Here is a 21,573-nt window from a genome sequence, read left to right on the forward strand (position 1 = left end):
GAAGCTGTATGCCGACAGGGGTCGGGTGGAGAGACAATTCGAGGTAGGGGACATGGTCTACCTACGATTACAGCAATACCGACAGTCGTCATTGAAGCAGAAGGGGGCTGAGAAGCTCAAGCCCCGCTTTTATGGGCCATACAGGGTGATACGTAGGATTGGACAGGTTGCATATGAGTTGGAGCTGCCCCAAGGCAGCAAGATTCATAACATTTTTCATGTATCATGTCTAAAAAAGGCATTGGGGTAGCAGGTGACTGTGACAGATGAGCTACCACCCATGGAAGATGAGGGGCATTTGGTATTGCAGCCGGAGGTTATCATTGATACTAGGGAGAGGTAACTGCGGAGCAGGATGGTCCGAGAATTCTTGGTCAGGTGGAAGAATTTGCCGGATGAGGATGCCACTTGGGAGAGTGAGAAGATCTTACAGCATCCATCACTTCAGTTGCTTGAGGACAAGCAACATTTTGCCAGGGGAGATTGTAATATTCCTAATTAGCTCTGGCTAATTGGAATATTTGATTTTGTTCAATTTTTGCCTTCTATAGTTATTTGTAAATAAAAAAAAAAGTGAGGAAGGGGGACATAACTCACTTTTAGAATAAAAAGTCACTTCCTAGTAGCATAATGTTGTGACTTAAAGGGGGAGCCAAGGGGGCCAAAGGGGAATGCAAAAATGGAGCCCGCGCAAACACATGGAGGAACTGCGCAGGAAGGGAAAAACACATGGCAAGAGGGGAATCACGCAGGAGGAGGTGAGCCTTGGGATTGAGAGAGGCAAGGGCTATAAAAGAGAGAGGAACCCCCTCATTTGGATCATTCAGTTATGAGCATTTGTGATAGTCATTTCGACTTAGAGCACGCTGGCTGTTTAGCTAGTCTGCAGCACTGTTTAGTGCATTGAGTGTCTCCGTTCGGAGATCTCACCCTTAGCCCCGGGGGACTTCGAGTGCCTGCTCGGGCAAGGTATTTCCATTGGCATTTCAGCAGTAGATACATCAACATTTCAGCAGCAGTTTTATCAGCATTTTGGAGGACTGCGCAACACTGAGAGAGGGATGCAGTTCTGGAGGACTGCGTAGCACTGAGAGAGGGACGCAGTTCTGGTTTGAGGGTTTGCAGTAGAATTTGTGCTGAGAGATAGAGCAGGGGATCAGCCCTTGCATCTGGAGAGTTTTTGGTAGGGGTTTCAGGCATATTTCTGGAGGGTTTCATTCAGTGGCAGCGCAGAGCACTGAGAGACTGCGCAGAACCCCAAGGGGGTGATTTTCGGGGGTCGGCCATTCCAGAAATGCTTTTTGGGCTTTTCTGGGTTTCTTGAGTAGAGCCCGATTCCAGAGTTTCAGCCATTTCCGAGGAGGGGAGCAGCCCCAAATCCTCATTTGATTTCTAGCAGCAGCAGCACAGCAGTTCTCCAGCAGCTAGGACGCAGTTCAGAGAGAGGCCATTCCTTTGCTATTCTGAGTGTATTTCTTCACTTGCCTTGTGCAAGTCGAGGTGCCATTTTCCTGATCACCTCCTGCACTCATTCTATTACTCAGTATAATAAAATGGCTTAGCATTCTCTCTGCATTTCTTGAGTATCTGCTTATGGTTTTATTGTTATACGTTGCATCATTATCATTTGTTTCTCTTTGAGCATTCTTGGCTATTATACCACTTGGGTGTTTCTCTTATACTCTTAGACAAAGTCTAGAAAGGGCAAGGTAGCCTCTAGATCTTGTCCTCTTTTCAGAGGTGACATATCTGGTAAATGTTCTCCCAGTCTATCTCTAGTTGGAGTTTGCTTGAGTTTGGGGTATATTCCTGATAAGGGATATTACATTGACATACACTTCCTTCTCTACGAAGTGTACATCATACCCCTTGTCCTGCAATTGAGACAGTGAAATTAGGTTCATACCCAATCCAGGCACATGCAATACATTAGTAGCACTGGTGCTCACTCCTGACTCCCTCTAAAACTCTATGGTGCCTCTCCCTACAGGAGTACATTTAGTTTTGTTGCCCATAGTGATATGGAAGTCCATCTACTCTTCTTGATAGCTAGAGAAATATTCTCCAACTCCTATCATATGAGCTAAAGCTCCACTATCTATATACCAGACACCGGGTGAAGTTGATCCTGATATGCAAGAAAATTCATCCTCCAACCTGGAAGATAAATTTGAATCATCTTGATTGTTAATTCTATCCATAATTTTCTGTGCTATTTCTCTTTCCTCCTGACATTGAATCTGCAAAGCAAACTGCTGCAAAAACTACTACGTTTGGCTAGATCTATGTTGTAAAAAGTATGGGGCTTCTCCCTCCGACCCTAGACTCTCTTGATCTGGAGAAATCAAGTTTCTCTCTCTCTCTCTCTCTCTCTCTCTCTCTCAGAAAAACTGATTTTCCTCGAGAATTATGACTCCCTAGCCAAGAGACTACGCTGCTCTCTGGGGATTCAAATTGCTGCTCATGTTGAGCAGTGAACCTCTTCCTTTCTCTGCTACTGAGCTCTCTGGCTGATCATATCTGCTCTGATACCATGTGAAAATTTCATCTATTCCAATAATTGAAAAATATTCTTCTAATTGTCAAATAAATTATGCAGTTTATTTGCTACAACAAATATCGAATAAGTTTACTACTGTAATTTTCACAATAAATTACTGCGAAATAAAACGTTGGAAATAGAGAAATTCTAGCACACACAAATAATATTTGCACAGTTATTTTTGGACAATTGCCCCCGGAAAAACTCAATCTGGGAAAAATGGTGCAGCAGATGAGGGTTTTCTTATTAATTTTCAGCAGCAAATCTGAGTACAAGAATTCTGGCAATCTAGACAGAGAAAGATATTGAGAGAAATTTTATAAGAAATTTCTCACTCTCCATATCAACTTCTTGACCAAGAGATGGACCCTCTGCCCATACACTGGTGCCTCTACTTCACTTTTTGTATAGTGCTCTCGTGGAATATGCTCACCCTCAAGCTGCCTCTTCCTAAATTCAGAAATCTGCCTTCCGAACACCTACTACTACCCTCTCTCTCACCTACTATTCACCCTCTGGCTCTATCTCCTCTGCTGAATTTTCACATGGTATTGAAGCACAGTTCATAAGTCGGAGAGCTCAGAGTAGAAAGGGAGGAGGAGGGTCAAATTTCTACGTAGGCAGCAATTCGAAACCCCAATGGTAGCGTAATTCCTTGGCCAGGAGGGTTAGTTTTTCATGGAAATTTTACTTCTCTGAGTGAGCCGACAGAGAATAAAATTTTCTAGATCGAAGAGTACTAGAAGCAAAGGGAGCAACAACAATTTCCTTGCAGAACAAATCCTTAGCTAGGACACAGATTTTGCAAGCAATTTGCTAGTGAAAATAGTGTCAGGAGGAAGGAAGAGCACACACTGAGGGAATTCTTTCCTCAGAGGATTGACAAGAAGTTCGAATTTTCTTAGCACAGAAGTAGTAGTTGTGTGTAGAGTTTCTCACTCCAGAAGGAAGTGCAAATAGCTAGGCAATAGCTGAGCAAAGGAGAAGAGGAGGAATTCGACATTTTCAGAAAGATAGCATCAGCTGAGTTGAGAGATCAAGATCGGTTGGACAGAGCCTCCAACTATGTGATCTGGAAGGCTAGAATTCCCTACTTTCTAGATGAGCATGATCTCAAAACTTATATCGATAGTGTGGTAGTTGTACCCACAGATGTAGATCCGCTTAAGAAATACAAGAAGGAGATGGCGAAAGCTAAGAGGTTGATTCTCGATGGGGTTCAAGATCACGTGGTATCTCACATAGCTAACAAAGATACTGCTCGATAGATGTGGCAAGCACTAGCTACGTTGTACGAAGGTCTTCTGAGTAGTGGAAGATGTATCTTGAGGAGAAACTGAGATGCACGAAGATGCAAAAAGGGGAGCGTATATACCCCTTCCTTAATAGGCTTCAGGATGTCCAAGATCATCTGTCTTCAGTAGGATCAGCACCCTAGCCTATAGAGTCTATACGATTAGCTCTGAACAACGTTTCTGAAGAATGGCAAGTTTTCGTCCAGAGCATCCTTGGCAGAGAAAAACTGCTAGATTGAGAAAATATGTGAGTTGCTCTACAACAGTAGGAGATGGGGCGAGATTTGGTGAAGAGCACTATCAGTGGTGGTAGCAGAAGTAGTGGGACAAAGCAAGTAAAGGAGGAGGAAGATGTGGCCCTTGCATCTCAGGGGCAGCATGAGTAGCACAGGAGGAAGAAGGACGTTTCAAAGATCAAGTGCTTCAGATGTGGTGAGATTGGTCTCTACAACACTCAATGTCCTCTCAGAAACAAGTACAAGGAGGAAAAGTAGGATCAGTAGGCTGCATCTGCAGAGATCGACAGGCTGTCATCCAAACTAGAAGAAGAGTTTTCCATGATCACCGAGTTACCTCCACAGGTGAGGTGGGGTGATTTGGAGTTGTAGCCCCAAAGAGCTACAGGATGGGCAAGATTCTTGAGGTACACCTCATGAATCAATACCTTGCTACGGGAGTCCAAAATAAGCAGCAACAGGATGAATCAATGGTAGTTGATGCAGTTAGGTGCCAGAGTGACAGATGTTGTAGCTAGTAGCAAGTCAGAGATTGAGTATCGCAGTGCAGAGTTGGTAGCAATTGAGATGGCACAGAGCAGAGTCAGCAGTAGCGCAGAGGCTTCAGTGACAGCGCAGAGTCTAGCAGCAGTCAAGACTCAAGTGACAGATGCATCATATTGACCATAGTTGGTTTAGTATTTTGGATACTTTTCCGTTGCAGTTGCAACAACAGCAGTTGGAGAGGGTTGCAATGCAGATGCAGTGTTGGCAGCAGTTCAACAGGGCCAACAACAGCAAGAATGCAGCAATCAGAGTTGCGCAGTAATTGATGGGCAACAGAGCTAGACATCAGTAGCACAGCAGGAGATGGTGTAGAGGCAAAGTGATGCTTCAGTGAGTTGCAACACTAGAACACATTCCTCAGTAAGAAGGAGTGTTGATTTCTGTAGCATTGGATGTGCTCTAGCCTTGAAACTTTGTAGAGAAGCTAAGACACATGCATTCTCCAAGACCCAAAAATCGTTTGGGCAAAATTCCACCTAGAGATGGTTTAATTAAAATAATTAATCATTTTTAATGTATTCCTAACTCTAAACTTAGGAAATGTGATTAATTAAATGGTATTAATTAAATCTGGTGGTTAATCTTACCCATTGATTATGTTTTATCTTGTCTGTTGGTGCTCCAACCGTTGATTTGGGGTAGCATCGAATGTTCTCTAGCCATGAAAATTGGTGGAGAGGCTAAAGCACATGAGATCTCCAAGACCCAGAAATGGTTTGGGCAGATTCTAACTGGTTTGGGAGATATTAAAATAATTAATATTTTTAATGGAGTTCCTAAGTCTAAACTTGGGAAAAATAAAATATTAATGGGTATTAATATAAAACTGGGTTAGAATGGTCCAAAAGTCATGGATCAAGCCAAATCTAATCTTAGCCATTGATTAGAGATTTAATCTCGGTCGTTGATGGACCAACGAGAAAAGTATAAGAGGAGGCTTGAGGGTCAGTTGGAGAACACACCAAGAGAGATCAAGAATTCGATTTTCTGGGGCAGGGTTTGTTGAGGAAATCGAGTGAGTGATCTGAGTTGCAGCTGAGGGGTAGTGAATACATAGCAGAGAGGCAAAGTTGGTACCAGAGAGGCAACGCAGAGCCCAGTGAGGTTGATGTAGAGCCAGCTGGAGGCTAACCGCCACACAGAGGCAGCTAGGAGCTGCGCAGTGCCAAAGAGGCCAGCGTGTGAGACGTAGAGGGTCTAGGGGCTGATGTAGAGGCTCCAGAAGCTGACGTAGAGGTTAGTAGAGCTAATGCAGGGCCTAGAGGCAGCGCTAGAGGATTTCGTGGGACAGACTGGGAGATGGTGAACTAGATAGGGTGACACAGTCCCTATGAGAGTGACACAGTCCCTATGAGAGTGACACAAAGCAATAGAAGCTGCAATTGTTGTTGTGGGATCATTCATCTGGTGATTATTTAGTTGGAATCAGTGTAGCGAAGCTCATCCAAAGCCCGGATCAGTGTCAGATCTCTAGTGACAGTGTGAGATAATTTCTCACTACCTATTTGCTAGTTTATTCTCTATATCGAATAGTGAGTTTGGGCATCCAATGATTTGTACTTAGATTACTACTACATAATAACCAAACCCTTAGCTGCTGCACCGATTTTCCCAAGTTGGGTTTTTCTGGGGAAATTTGTCCAAAAGCAACAGTGTACTTGTGTGTGTGTTTGTTTCTCTCTTGTGCAGTGTTTTGTTTCCACAATATTTTATGTTCTAAAGGCTGCAGTAGATTTTATTTCGATGTTCACTGTGTAACATTGTAAATAACTTGATTCAAAAATTAACAAGTAGGAGAAATTTAATCAGTTGCTAAAGTAGGATTCGAGGTCACCGAGTTTTCACAATAATTCATGACAGTGAGATTGTATGACATGTACACAACAATGACCTTGTGAGAAATAGTGACAACAATGAGTGATAGAAGTAGCAACTGAGGCAGTTGTGAGTGATAACAATAGTGCAACATAGGCAACAATAGACAGTGACAGGCAGTGGATAGTAGTGGAGCAGTGACCACAGTGGCAACAATGGGTAGTAGTGCAATAAATGTAGGAATTTACAGGGTAAGTTCCTCAGAAAGAATACCAAAAGGACACCGCTCACAACCAGATCACAGATCAATACACCAGTATTTTTGACGTGGTTAAAACCCTCAAAGAGGGAAACAGTCCACGGCCTGTCCCAACGTGGGTACTACAGGCAATTTATTAATCAAAGAATGAAAATTTACATAAGCTTCTCTCATGCACGGATTACCCGAACAATGACCCTCCATGCGCTTTAAATAGAACTCATGGACCAATCAGGTGTCAAGCCACGGATCAAGTGTCGGTAATACCGAGGAGAGAATGAACCGTCGGATCACTACATATCGTGACCGTCGGATTGTAAGTTACAAAATGTACAACGGTAAAGAAACACACTTTACCTAACTCTATACTAGACCAAGTTGAACTTAACTATATCCTATGTGTCGGAATATCCTAACATCCCCCCTTAAGAACAACTTGGGATAGGATTGAAGGATTTACAAATATGACACAATAGGAGAAGGAAGGAGGCACTAGAGCCTATCCCCCCTTAGTGACAACTTCCTGAACTCCAAGCATATATCGAAGTTTAGTGAACTTCGCCTCTGTGAGAGCCTTTGTAAAGATGTCTGCAACCTGATCATCTGTTGAACAATATTGCACTTCAAGAACATGGTCATGAATGAGCTTTCTGATGAAGTGCATGTGTAGTTCAATGTGTTTGCTGCGCTGATGCTGGACTGGATCTTTGCATAGCTGAATGGCACTTTGATTATCACACCAAAGTGTGGTTGGATGCTGCTGCTCAAAGCCAAACTCTGATAGGATCTGACGAAGCCACAAGGCTTCCTTACTAGCTTCCACGGCACCACGATACTCTGCTTCTGCTGACGAAAGAGAAATGGCAGCCTGTTTCTTACAAGCCCATGTAATAGGTCCTGAACCAAGAGTGAAGACATAACCGGCAGTAGACTTCCGATCATCAGGGTCACCAGCCCAATCAGAATCAGTGAAACCAACTAACAGAGGAGCTGCTTTGGCACTGTAATGAATCCCAAACTGTACTGTACCTCGAACATAACGAAGTATTCTTTTAGCTGCTTTCCAATGACTTTCACGGGGGTTTTGCATAAAACGAGCAACAAGGCCAACAGCAAAGGAAAGATCAGGACGAGTATGGGTTAAATACAAGAGTTTTCCTACAAGTTGACGGTATAAGGTAGCATCAACTTCAGGAGAAGTACAAGAGACTGAAAGTTTGACTCCAGACTGAAAGGGAGAAGGGGCTGGCTTACAGTCTTCCATGTGAAAATGACGAAGAATATCACAAGCATACTTGGACTGGGAAAGGAAAATACCCTCCTTGGATTGCAAGACTTGAAGACCGAGAAAATAGTGTAAGTGTCCTAAGTCTGTCATTTCAAATTTCTTTTTAAGGCTGGACTTCACATGGTTTATAAGGTTGGGATCACTACCAGTAAGAATAAGATCATCAACATAAAGAACAAGGATGATAAGAGAGTTGCCCACTTTCTTGGTGTAGACAGTATTGTCAGAATGACACCTAGAAAAGCCAGATTCTAAAAGAAAGCTATCCATTTTGGCATACCAAGCCCGAGGAGCTTGCTTGAGGCCATAAAGGGATTTCTTAAGTCGACAAACAAGGCTGGAGTCTGTTTGTATGAAGCCAATGGGTTGTTCCATATAGATTTCTTCCTGCAAGTCCCCATGCAAGAAGGCAGATTTAACATCCATCTGATGGACTTCCCATTTTAAAGAGGCAGCAAGGGAAAGAACAAGGCGGATAGAGTTCATTTTGGCAACAGGGGAGAAGGTTTCAGTGTAGTCAATGCCTTCAACCTGTGAAAAGCCCTTAGCAACGAGACGAGCTTTATGTTTATCAACTTTCCCATCTGGTCCATACTTGGTTCTGTAAACCCATTTACATCTAACAAGTTTGCGTCCCTTTGGTAGAGGAACAAGATCCCATGTATCATTTGTCATCAATGAATGATATTCTTCATTCATAGCTGCTTCCCAATGTGGATGGCCTGAAGCTTCTGCAAAAGTGTCAGGATCATGATTTACTGGAGCTTGAGCCAGTAAAAAAGAGGCTCTTTCAAACTGAGAACGTGTACGTCGCTGATCTGTAGGATCACCGGCAAGATCACCTGCTGCATCCCGAGTAGCACGGACCCATCTTGGAAGTTGAGGATCCTGAGAAGGTGGGGGAGGATTATCATCCTCGCTTTCATCATCTGAAGAAGAAATGTTTTCAAAAGTAGAAGAGATAGGAAGAGGTGGCACATCCGCCGGACTAGGCTCGCAGGCCGATTTATTTTCATCAAATTTTACATCTCTTCTAATGATAACATTTTTGGACTTAAATGGAATAAGTCTATAACCTTTTACATCTTCAGAATATCCAACAAAAGTACATTTCTCACTCTTAGGTTCTAAAGCTTTATGCTTTTCATCTGGAATATGGGCCCATGCTTCACTTCCAAACACACGAAAGTGACTTACATCTGGTTTAATGGAACTCCAAGCTTCTTCTGGAGTGATATTCTCTAGAACCTTAGTAGGAGTGCGATTGATTATATAATTTGCACAATTAATTGCTTCGGCCCAAAAACTAAGACTGAGTCCTTTAGATTGCAGCATACAATTAGCCATTTCCTTTAAGGTGCGATTTTTCCTTTCAGCTACACCATTTTGTTGTGGAGTGTATGGAACAGTATGTTGCATTTGAATTCCATTTTCGGTGCAAAAGTTGATGAATGTGTTTTTAACATATTCTCCACCATTATCAGTTCTTAGCTTAAGAATTTGATGTCCAGATTGTTTTTCAACAAAGGCTTTGAAGGCCAAAAATGTGTTAAATACTTCGCTCTTGAGTTTTAAGAAGTATACCCAAGTGCGTCTGGAGAAATCATCAATGAAAGTTAAGAAGTACTTGCAGCCAGAGAATGAAGCAACAGGAAGAGGACCACATAAATCACTGTGCACAAGCTGTAAAGGGGCTGAGGCGTGCCAAGAGGCACGTTTGTCAAAACTGTCCCGATGATGTTTTCCGAGTACACATCCGGAACAAACACCATCTCTGCAAGATACCATAGGAAGACCTGTCACCATATTTTCTTTACATAGATGCTGAAGGGAGCGATAGTTTAAGTGACCAAATCGCTCATGCCAAAGTTTGCTCACTTCATCATTATGAGCAACAAATACTGAGGGAAGATTTGATGACCCAAAGTTGTGAAACTTATACAACCTTGTGGAATCATCAGCAAGACCAGTAGCTAGAATCTGTTTAGGATCTTTTAGATCCTTGATTACAACATCATGAGGTGAAAATTCAACAATTTTACCTTCACCTGAATGAGTTATCTGATAGACAGATAGAAGGTTGCAGGATAAGGTTGGAACACATAATACATCATTAAACTGACCATTGTCTAGATGAACAGTTCCAGTCCCTACAACATTAAGAGATCTATCATCACCAACATATATATTTTTGGTGTTACAATCATTTAAAGAAGAAAACATGGCTTGGTTTTTGGCCATGTGATAAGAGGCTCCAGAATCAATGAGCCACTCATGAGAATGAGAAGAAGAAGAAGATACATTTAATGCATAACCAGACTGAGATGATTGACAACGACATGCAGAAAGTGCCATTCCGGAAGTTGAAGTTGAAGTAGGCTCCACATGGATGTTATGTTTCTTCATTGCGGCTTCCAAGGCTTCCATCTTCTTAAAGCATTTAGATTCTAAGTGGCCATCTCGATTACAAAAGTTACAATGTCTATCAGTCTTCTTCCATTTGTTTTTATTGGTCTTATCATTTTGCTGAAATGATCTTTCATTTTGAGGCTGAGTTGGTTTAGGACCATTCTTTTGAGGATATGACTTCTTAGGATTCTTTGAATTTGGTTGCTGCTGGGCGGCTAACGCTTTCGTGGAAGAGTTTCCAAGATTAAGAAGACCAAGGTGTAAGAGTTTTTCTTGTTCTCTTATTAAGGAATCACAAAAGGAGTCAAAGGAAGGGGCCTTGTAGTCTTTTCCTTGACAAATGAAAGCTTCCCTTGTAGAATGGAAAGTGGAAACAAATACAGAGTAGGCTGGTCCCAACTTAGTAAGGATGGAATAAATAAGGTTACCATCTTCTTTCTTAACTTTAACACCTTCCAAGAGATATCTAAAGGTCTTGAATTTGGACAAGAAATCTTCAATGCAAGAAAAATTATTAGGATCCAAAGTAAGCAACTCATTTTCAAGTTGATGGGCTCTAATTTCATTTTTAATCCCAAAAACTTTAGCGAGTTTTTCTAATGCTTCATGAGGAGTTTCAAGTTCTGCAATGTGGAATCTAAGATCAGGAGAAATAGACATCCCTATCAAACCACGTGCTTGATCTTGTCTATTTTCCCATTTTGCAGCCTTGTCTTCATCTTTTGGTTTCTTCTCTTGGTCTGTGGCTATTCTGAAGAGACCTTTACTTCTAAGTAAATCTTCCATGTAGGCTACCCATTGGAAGTAGTTAGTGCTGTCAAGAATGACTTGGCATGGACTTTCCATTTTTAAAAAAAAACTGAAGCTGAAGATGCTGAAAGTAAGTGTTCCAATGGATAGATCTCGAAAAAATAGGCTGTTTTAAAAAAAAACGGCTCTGAAAAAGGCTTCCGGATGAAGAAGTTATGGCTTTTTGAAAAAAAAATGTTGACGTTGCCGGCAAAGTGCGCGAATGTGCGGGAATGAAAAAATCCGCCCCCACAAAATGGAGACTTGAACCCAAGACCTCTACTCTCTTAAAATAGCTTTGAACCAATTGATCTATACAAAAAATTTGAGAGAGAGAGAGAGGGGGGGGGGGCTTGGTTTGCGTGCTTGCCTTGAGAAAGCTCTTTTTCCCTACAAAACACAAAACACAAAACCCAACACGAATATGCAAAGAAAAACGAACCTTGCGGCTCGAAGTTAGCTTTAGCCAAAAAACTAGAAATTTAAAAAAAAAAATCTCAAAGTTAGCTTTAGCCGAAAAACTAAATATTTTTCTCAATGTTTCTGATTTTCCGAGATCACACTAAGGTGCAGGGAAAAGAGCATACGCATGAGAAAAATCCTTCCTTTCTGTTTCTGATTTGCCCAGATCGCACAGAGTCGCAGGGCAAAGAGCATACGCAGAAATGAAAGGTATAGATCCGGTTAAAAAAAAGGCTAAATAAACCGAAACCGAAATAAGCAGAGAGAAAATAACAGTACACTGCAAAAAACACTGTATACCTCCCGATCTGAAAAATGACGCAGCTAGGGCTACCGGAAACCTTTTCGCGTGAAACGAAAGGAGTTCCTCACTGGAACAGATGCTCCGAACGCAACAGAGCAGTCCTCTCGGCCCGAAAGCAGTCAGAAACAGCAGATCTAGGAAACGACAGCCGCATGCAGTTCTACCGGCTTCAGATTTGGATCACCAACGGATGCGGCCCTCAAATAGCTCTGATACCATGTAGGAATTTACAGGGTAAGTTCCTCAGAAAGAATACCAAAAGGACACCGCTCACAACCAGATCACAGATCAATACACCAGTATTTTTGACGTGGTTAAAACCCTCAAAGAGGGAAACAGTCCACGGCCTGTCCCAACGTGGGTACTACAGACAATTTATTAATCAAAGAATGAAAATTTACATAAGCTTCTCTCATGCACGGATTACCCGAACAATGACCCTCCATGCGCTTTAAATAGAACTCATGGACCAATCGGGTGTCAAGCCACGGATCAAGTGTCGGTAATACCGAGGAGAGAATGAACCGTCGGATCACTACATATCGTGACCGTCGGATTGTAAGTTACAAAATGTACAACGGTAAAAAAACACACTTTACCTAACTCTATACTAGACCAAGTTGAACTTAACTATATCCTATGTGTCGGAATATCCTAACAATAAAGGTAGCAGTAGAAGAGGCAGTGGTAGACAATAGCAACAGTGGACAACAATGGTAGCAGCAGTGGCAAGTAGCAGCAACAACGATGGACAATAGTGGCAGTGAAGGGCACAAATAGATGCTGCAATCAGGGATGTGTGGGAGCGCCCCCTCGTCGAATCCGCTCCCGAAGCATGCTCTAAGTGGGAGCGACCCCGAGAGTGCACTCCCACAAAAACAAATTCACTCCCTAGCTTTCTTCGCAAATTATTTTTTGCAAAGACGTTCCAATTGCAAATTTTTTTCAAAGAAACAAGAATTTTTGAGTGGGGTAGCCTAATATTCAAGCCTATGGCCCTAGTGTTGATATACAATTCATGGTAATGTCAAATTCTTAAAATAAAGGTGACACTCTCCTTTATCTTTCATTTTCATCCTTTTACTTAGATTTTTAACTTTACCATGAAATGACTCGGGATGTTTGAGAGTGGTTCCGACCTCATCGGATTTCATATGGAGAAAGTAGAATTTTAGATCTCACTCAAAATCGAACAAACTTATCAATTTTTCAAGATTTCAGGATTGGGGAGATTGCAATGTTTCCAATGGATTTTGTCATGTACTAGGGTATGAAACTCGTATTTAATCAAGAGCACTATGCCCTCTATGTACCTGGATGTTAGTGACATTGGTTGTTGAACTCCTCTATCATGGCCCTACTAAAAATGTACCCATTACTCAAACAAAATCTTGACTTGACATGCTACGTTTTTCCTATCTTATGTTAATGCCTAGAGGTCCAGAGGGTGATATTAATGACATATATCCCAAGATAGGGAATGATTTTGATGATATGCAAGTATTTGATGTAGCATGATTTTTTTGGATGCTAGAGGCCATCTAGAGCCTATTTGTTGATGTATTTTCGATTCAAAGATGGATTTCACTAGATGTTATTTTGATTATGTGCACCCTTACATGCTATATAAAATGAGAATTTGTAATTTGTGGACCTGTGGTTGATGAAGATTATAACTACAAGATGAATGATGTTATATTGTTTAATCAATGTTATTATGTTTTTTATCACTAATTCATTGTTCTACATGCTTTTGTTGACATATATGCATCAAAATATATATTATATAAAATTCGCTCCCAAAATTGCTCCTGACCAGGGAGCTTTTGAAAATGTCGCTCCCTGCTCCCACTCTCACTTCCTGCTTTCACTCTTGCTCCCAAACAACCTTGGCTGCAACTTGATGAGGAGTTGATTGTAGTTGGGTGCCCAAACTCATTCAGGGAGCATTTGCTTCCTTCCAGCCTTGCTAGTAAAACCCTTGGGGAGTCTTGCACTTCCGCCCAGTTCAACTGATCAATTTGTATGTAAACCATACATAACCAAAGATTTTTGAGCAAATCTCTTGTTTATTGATGTGGTGATGTTTCATGTTTGTTTGATGCTCTAAATGTTTTAAAAGGATAAATTTTGAGAAGGAAGGGAAATATTGATTCAACACCCTCTCAATATTTCCAACATTGGCTTCGCTAGGAGTTAGCCTAGATGGAGGAGTTGAGAATTGAGTGATAGCTACTCAACTCGAGACTTGGCCCCAAGGCCACACCAAGTGGATTAAAGATTTATTCCATGTTAGCCCATGTGTGGATTAGGTGGCAACAAATTCTTTGCAGTGGTAATTAAGTTCAAATTTGAATTGTTGAAGCAATTCTAAAGATCCAGTAAAGAGCTATTTTTCAGAGTAGATTAAAGAGGTAGCAGAAGAGATCTTGTGAATGATCAAATTGGATCTGAGATCAAGAAGTCAGTATAAGGAAGAATTAGAGAAGGTGCCTGTGTATCCAGTCTGCAAATGTTATGAAACAAAGATCTCAGAGGCAAAGTTGATTGGATCAACAGATCCAAGGGAGATTAGTGTCTCCTCCAAGTTGGTGCTTGCAAACTCAGGGGTATTGGTGTCTCCAACAGTTTGGTGCCTGCAAACTAGTGGGAATTGGTGTCTCCAGCGAGTTGTTGCCTACAAAGAAAGGATTGGTCTCTCCTTTATGTTGGTGTCTACAAAGATTGATGTAATTGAAGTTGGTGCTTGCAAATACATCTACTCAAGGAAGTTTTATGGTTTTCTCCCATATGAATTTCCACGTATATCCTGTGTTCAATGTTTGAGAGTGGTTCCAACCTCATTGGATTTCATATGGAGAAAGTAGACTTTTAGATCTCACTCAAATCCCAACAAACTTATCAGTTTTTCAAGATTTCAGGATTGGGGGGATTGCAATGTTTCCATTGAATTTTGTCATGTACTAGGGTATGAAACTCGTATTTAATCAAGAGCACTAAGCCCTCTATGTACCTTGATGTTAGTGACAATGGTTGTTGAACTCCTCTATCATGGCCCTACTAAAAATGTACCCATTACTCAAACAAAATCTTGACTTGACATACTACGTTTTTTCTATCTTATGTTAATGCTTAGAGGGTGATATTAATGACCAATATCCCAAGATAGGGAATGATTTTGATGATATGTAAGTATTTGTTGTAGCATGATTTTTTTGGATGCTAGAGGCCATCTAGAGTATATCTGTTGATGTATTTTCAGTTCAAAAATGGATTTCACTAGATGTTATTTTGATTATGGGCATCCTTACATGCTATATAAAATGAAAATTTGTAATTTGTGGACCTGTGGTTGATAAATATTATAACTACAAGATGAATGATGTTATATGGTTTAATCCATGTTTTTTATCACTAATTCATTGTTCTACATGCTTTTCTTGACACTTATGAATCAATATATATATATATATATATATATATATATATACAATTCTCTCCCAAAATCGCTCCTAACCTGGGAACTTTTGAAAATGTCGCTCCCTGCTCCCGCTCCCTCTTCCCGCTTTCACTCCTGCTCCCATACAGCCTTGGCTACAACTTGATGAGGAGTTGATTATAGTTGGGTGCCCAAACTCATTCAGAGAGCATTTGCTTCCTTCTAGCCTTGCTGGTAAAACCCTTGGGGCAATTCAACTGGTAAATTTGTATGCAAACCATACATAACCAAAGATTGTTGAGAAAATCTCTTGTGTACTGATGCGGTGATGTTTCATGTTTGTTTGATGCTCTAAATGATTTAAAAGGATAAATTGTGAAAAATAAGGGAAATACTGATTCACTCGCCTCTCAGTATTTCCAACATTGGTTTCGCTAGGAGTTAGCCTAGATGGAGGAGTTGACAATTGAGTGATAGCTACTCAACTCGAGACTTGCACCCAAGGCCACACCAGGTGGATTAAATATTTATTCCATGTTAGCCCATATGTGGATTACGTGGCAATGAAGTCTTTGCAGTAGTAATTAAGTGCATATTTGAATTGTTGAAGCAATTCCGACTAGCCAATAAATAACTTTTTTTTCAGAGTAGATTAAAGAGGTAGCAGAAGAGATCTTGTGAACGATCAAATTGGATCTGAGATGAAGAAGTCAGTATAAGGAAGAATTAGAGAAGGTCCCTGTGGATCTAGTATGCAAATGTGATGAAACACAAATCTCAAAGGCAAAGGTTATTGGATCAATAGATCCAAGGGAGATTAGTGTCTCCCGCAAGCTGGTGCTTGCAAACTCAGGGGATTGTTGTCTCCAACAGATTGGTGCTTGCAAACTAGTGGGAATTGGTGTCTCTAGGAGGTTGTTGCCTGCAAAGAAAGGATTGGTCTCTCTTTTATGTTGGTGCCTATAAAGATTGATGTAATTGAAGTTGGTGCTTGCAAATACATCTATTCAAGGAAGTTTTGTGGTTTTCTCCAATGTTTTAAAATTCGGCCGATTCGAAACGGAAATGGCCGAGTTGATCCGTTTCATTGCAAAAAAAATTGACTTGGTTGAAAAAACGGTACGGGAGGCTGAGTCATGGCTAACTCGACCGAGTCAGCCATGACTCGGCCAACTCGACTGTTTCCGCAATAACTTGGTCGAGTCATTACCTGCGGCCCGTAACCCCAATAAAACTGCGATTTGTCATATTTTTTTTTAAATTTTCAAGTGTTTGCTGATTGGTGGGGACTCCAATGTGTTTTATGAATTAGTTAAATGCTATTTGGGGTCCATTTCCCCCTCCCAAACCCTATTTAACACACTCAAATGCTCTCATTCTCTCACAGCCATCTCATGCATTTGAGTGAGAACTTCATTGAGAGTTAGTGAGCAGTTCTTGAGTTTGTTTTTGGAGCAGCAGTGAGGAGTCTTGGGCAAGCATTGTAGCTGGAGTGAGGAGCTTCTTGGGCAGCCATTTGGAGCAGCATTGAGGAGTTGACTCTTGGAGAAAGCTTGAGGAGGCAGTTTATGCCTAGAGGCATTTTTTTTCACTTCTACAAATCTGTTTTTGCTTATTAAATTTTAGGTGCATATCTAGAAAGCCTAGAGAGTGTTTTTGTGAAAGAAATGAACATTGAATCAATTGTTTTTTTTTTTTTTCATTTTCAGATTGTTTGCTTTCATTTCCTAGTCAAAAAATGGCACCTAGACCGAGAGATCTTGCTTGGGCATATGTTGAAATGGTTGATAGTGAAATGCATTGCAAATTTTACCATAGGAAAATTAAAGAAGGTCCTGGGGTCATTAATAGGCTGAAACAACACTTGGCTGGGATTAGAGGCCAAATTACTCCATGTGCCTCACCAGAAATTGGGGAGATTAGGAAGCAATTGTTAGCCAACTTTGAGAAGTTTAAAGAAAATAAGACTAGGCAAAGAGAGTTAGAGGTTGAAATTAGAAGGAAAAGGGAGATACAAAAAATGATGGCTACCAATCCCCATTATGATTTTGAGGGTTCTTCCTCTATCCCTCATACTGATGCATCCAACCCTTTCTGATATGTTCCTCCCTCTTTTGGTTCTGTTCAAGATAATGGAAAGGGTAGAATGAAAAAAGGTGATATGACTATCAAAAGTTATTTCACTCCCTCCTCTCCATCAGATGCACATGGTCCTCAAGCTAGTAAAAGTCAAATGCAGCCCACTATAGATGATCGTTGGAAGAAAGAATTGAGGGAGACTGCTTGTGAGTACATAGCTAGATGGTGGTATGATGCTGATATCCCCTTCAATGCTTCCCATTCACCATATTATGAGCCTATGTTTGATGCCATACATGCTGCTGGAAAAGGCTTCAAAAGCCCTACTATGCATGAGCTAAGGGGGTATCGTTTGTAGAAAGAAATTGACTCCATTAATGAGTATTTGAAAGATTTCAAGGACTCATGGGCAAGAACAGGATGTACCATCATGTCAGATGGATGGACTGATCAAAGAAACCATACCATCATAAACATTCTTATCTTCTGCCCACGGGGAACCATGTTTTTAAAATCAGTTGATGCATCTGATAAGGTAAAATATGGGCAATTGTTGTTTTAGCTATTGGATCAGGTTGTTGAGGAGGTGGGGGTGGCTAATGTTGTTCAAGTCATCACAGATAATGCCTCTAACTATGTTCTTGCTAGTAAACTGTTAGAGGAAAAGCACAAGACCATCTTTTGGACCCCATGTGCTGCACATTGCATAGACCTCATGCTTGAGGATATTGGAAAAATAGATTGGTCAAAAACACTGTAGATCATGCCAAAAGCATAACAAAATTTATCTACAATCATTCATTGATTTTGAGCCTCATGAGGAAACACACAGGGGGCAAGGATATTATTAGGCCTGCCATCACTAGATTTGCTACTCATTTTTTGACATTGCAATCTATGCTTTCCCAACATAGAAACTTGCAAAAGATGTTTTCCAGTGATGAATGGAATCAAAGCAATTGGTCTAACAAACCAGAAGGAAAAGAATTGAAAAAGAAAGTCTATGAAGAAATTTTTTGGAGAAAGGCAACAGAGATTGTGAAGTTTGTTGAGTCACTAGTTAAGGTGTTGCAGTTGGTGGATGGGGAAAGGTTGGCTATGGGCTTCATTTATGAGGCTATGGATCAAGCAAAGGAGCAAATAAAGATGGCATACAAGGATAGAGTGGCAAAGTATGGGCCCATTTGGGCAATCATTGATGAAAGATGGAACAATCAACTCCATCGCCCTATACATGCAGCTGGGTATTTTTTGAACCCATGGTATCATTATAAAGCTAAGGAGTCAGGAGCTTTGAGGGGGGAGGTCAGAGATGGACTGATTGATTGCATTGATCGCATGATCCCATTGGAGTCTGATTAGCTGGAGATACATCGACAGGTCACAACCTTCAGCAATGCCTCAGGTACCTTTGGGAAGAACCTAGCAAAGATTGCAAGAGAAGCAGATGAGCCAGGTAAACAAAAATTTCAATTTTCAAATTCTTAATAGTTTTACTTTTTTTTAAAGTTTGTTAAATCGTTTATAATTTGAAAGTTGGATATAGTTTGTAATTTTGTAGAGTTAACTCATTACACTCCTATGTTTTTTGCAGCACAATGGTGGGAGGCCTTTGGTGGCCATTGTCCTGAATTGCAGAAGTTTGCAATTCGTATTTTGAGTCAAAATTGCAGTGCTACTGGGTGTGAGCGCAATTGGTCTGTCTTTGAGAGGATTCACACAAAGAGGAGAAACCATTTGGATAAAAAACGGTTAAATGATCTAGTCTATGTCCAATACAACCTCTGGCTCATACGAAACCATTTTCTAAACAAAAGACCTGATTCAGATCCCATTGTGTTGGAAGACATTGATCCAACATCAGATTGGGTAGTGGAGAGTCATTTAGCAGAGTTTGATCCTGATGAGGATCTTGATTTAGATTTAGATATCAAGGCATCAGTTGAACATGCTATTCAGTTGAATGCAGATCCCGACCCACCAGCCTCAGTCTCACAGCCAGCAAGGACTCCAGTTGCAGGCGCTTCCTTTTCTCAGCCATGACAGAAGCACAGCCGCATATCTACTCTATCTCAGCTTGCATCTACTGCAGTTGCACAGCCTGCTAGTGGTACCACTTCTACAATGACAGTTGGAGATGATGATGATGAGGAGGAGCCATGGGGCCCCCTGTCTGACTCTGATGATGATCCAGAGATTGATCGACATGATCTTGGCTCCTCTGGCAGTAGCTACTAGCCAGTAGTACTGGAGTCTGGTCACAGTTTACTTTTGTTGTAGAGGCCATTTCTAGCCTCCTTGGTTATGTGTTTTTTGTTTTGACTCTTGAGTCTTTGATCATGTATGACAGTTGACTATGTATTGCCATTGGACAGTGCACTGGGTGCCATTTTGATATAATGGATTGGTTCATGAGCCTACTTTGATCATATGTTGTCTTCCATCTATATTATAATGCTGTGTGTTTGGAAACATGAATGAAAAGCTTTAAAATTATGTTTAAAATCTTTAAAATTATGTTTTTTTATAAAAAAATAAATATTTAATGTATTTTTTACAACAAACGAGTCACTGAAATCGAGCCGGCCGAGTCGATACCGAGTCGGAGTCGGAGTCGGAGTCGGAGTTTTAAAACATTGGTTTTCTCCCATATGGGTTTCCACGTATATCCCGTGTTCAATGTTTGCGCATATTGACTAAAGAATAGTTGTGTTTAATAATCCTTTAAATTGCCAAAAAATGTATTATACTGATTCACACCCCCCTCTCAATAAAATTTTAATTCCAACACTTCTATGCGCATTCTCCATGTCCCATTCTTCTTTAGAACAAGCACAATTGCTGATCCACTTGGCAAAGAGTTAGGACAGATGTGCCCCTTATCCAACAACTCTTAAATTTACTTCTTTGTGTTCATTCTCAAGTAATGAGGTTCTGTACTTTGAAAGATCTTTTATACCCAAATTTATCTTACATAGCCAAAAGGTAAAAATAGAATAATGAGTCTATGTATTTGTTATTATGCTACTGCTATGATCAACAACACAGATTAGTTTATCATTGCAATATTCTATATCACTTGAAAAAATGAATCTTTCTGATAAATCCTTGGATGTGAAGATAAACAAACATGCATGAGAATGCATCTGGAGAAAAGAGAAATATTGCATACCGCAGTTACTAACAGCCTTCGTAGAACAGCACCATCTTTGGCTGACAAACGCTTTATAACTGTATTTGCCAGATCAGCATTTAAACCATTTGCATTTTTAGCTGAATCAGTTATAGCATGGTCTCCATGCCCACTCGTTAGAGCAGCCCTTTTCCTGTAACAAAAATATAAATAAATAATAGTAGAGTGTTAAAAGCTTCTTCCTTTGCCAATCTAGCTAGGATGATCATATACATCTAAAAAAAATTGCATGCACTAGACTGACCCAAAGATTCTGATTACAATGCTTATCAGATATATTCCCATGTAGGTCTATGAAAGTAAAGAAGTGATACAAACGGTAAACGGGAAACCCTCCTTTGTATGGCATGAAAGTGGAGAAGATAGATCGGCAATCAGGAGAATTAAAACCCTTTCTCAAAAGCAATAGATATATTAATTCATCTTGAGAAACATGGGTAAACATTTCAATGTGGCAGAAAAAAAAAACATTTTTAAAAACATGAAAGCAACTTAATTCTCAAGTTAATTATGCTCGTGTGTTGCACAATAACATAGATTTGTAACATGAGTGATGGTTTACGAGAGTTCTCGTAATAGTGTAAACACTCCTCTCATTCATTGGTCAAGAAGGTTAAGGGTTAGGATCTTTGGGTTTATTTAATCTAATATTACTATTATGATGATGATGTCATGTACTATAATTGTACAATGTTGAACGATTATAATCCTTGGGTTAATTTAATCTATTATTATTATATTCATCATGTAATGTATTATAATTTTATAATGTTGATGTATATATATTCCATAGCAAACACCTTTCCATGTCCAAACTTGGAATTAGTATGATGAGTTGACAGTGGGACAAATAGATAGAGGGTGAACTAACAAATTTGTTGTCATCGATACCAAGACCTCTTAGAGGTAATGCGACA

General features: G+C 40.4%; 1 protein-coding gene across 1 annotated transcript in view; it reads right to left on the reverse strand.

The window, feature by feature from the left end:
- Positions 1-21,573, reverse strand: part of LOC149226454 (uncharacterized) — a 513,224-nt gene that overhangs the window by 84,355 nt on the left and 407,296 nt on the right. The window contains exon 15 of the mRNA XM_089377495.1: positions 20,636-20,789. Within this exon, the coding sequence (XP_089233621.1) occupies positions 20,636-20,789 (154 nt within the window). The remainder of the gene's footprint in view (positions 1-20,635; positions 20,790-21,573) is intronic.

The sequence above is a fragment of the Pinus tabuliformis genome, chromosome J (assembly GCF_031772625.1).
Source record: "Pinus tabuliformis cultivar Carrire ecotype Pingquan chromosome J, CPIR1, whole genome shotgun sequence".
Classification (NCBI taxonomy): Eukaryota; Viridiplantae; Streptophyta; class Pinopsida; order Pinales; family Pinaceae; genus Pinus; species Pinus tabuliformis.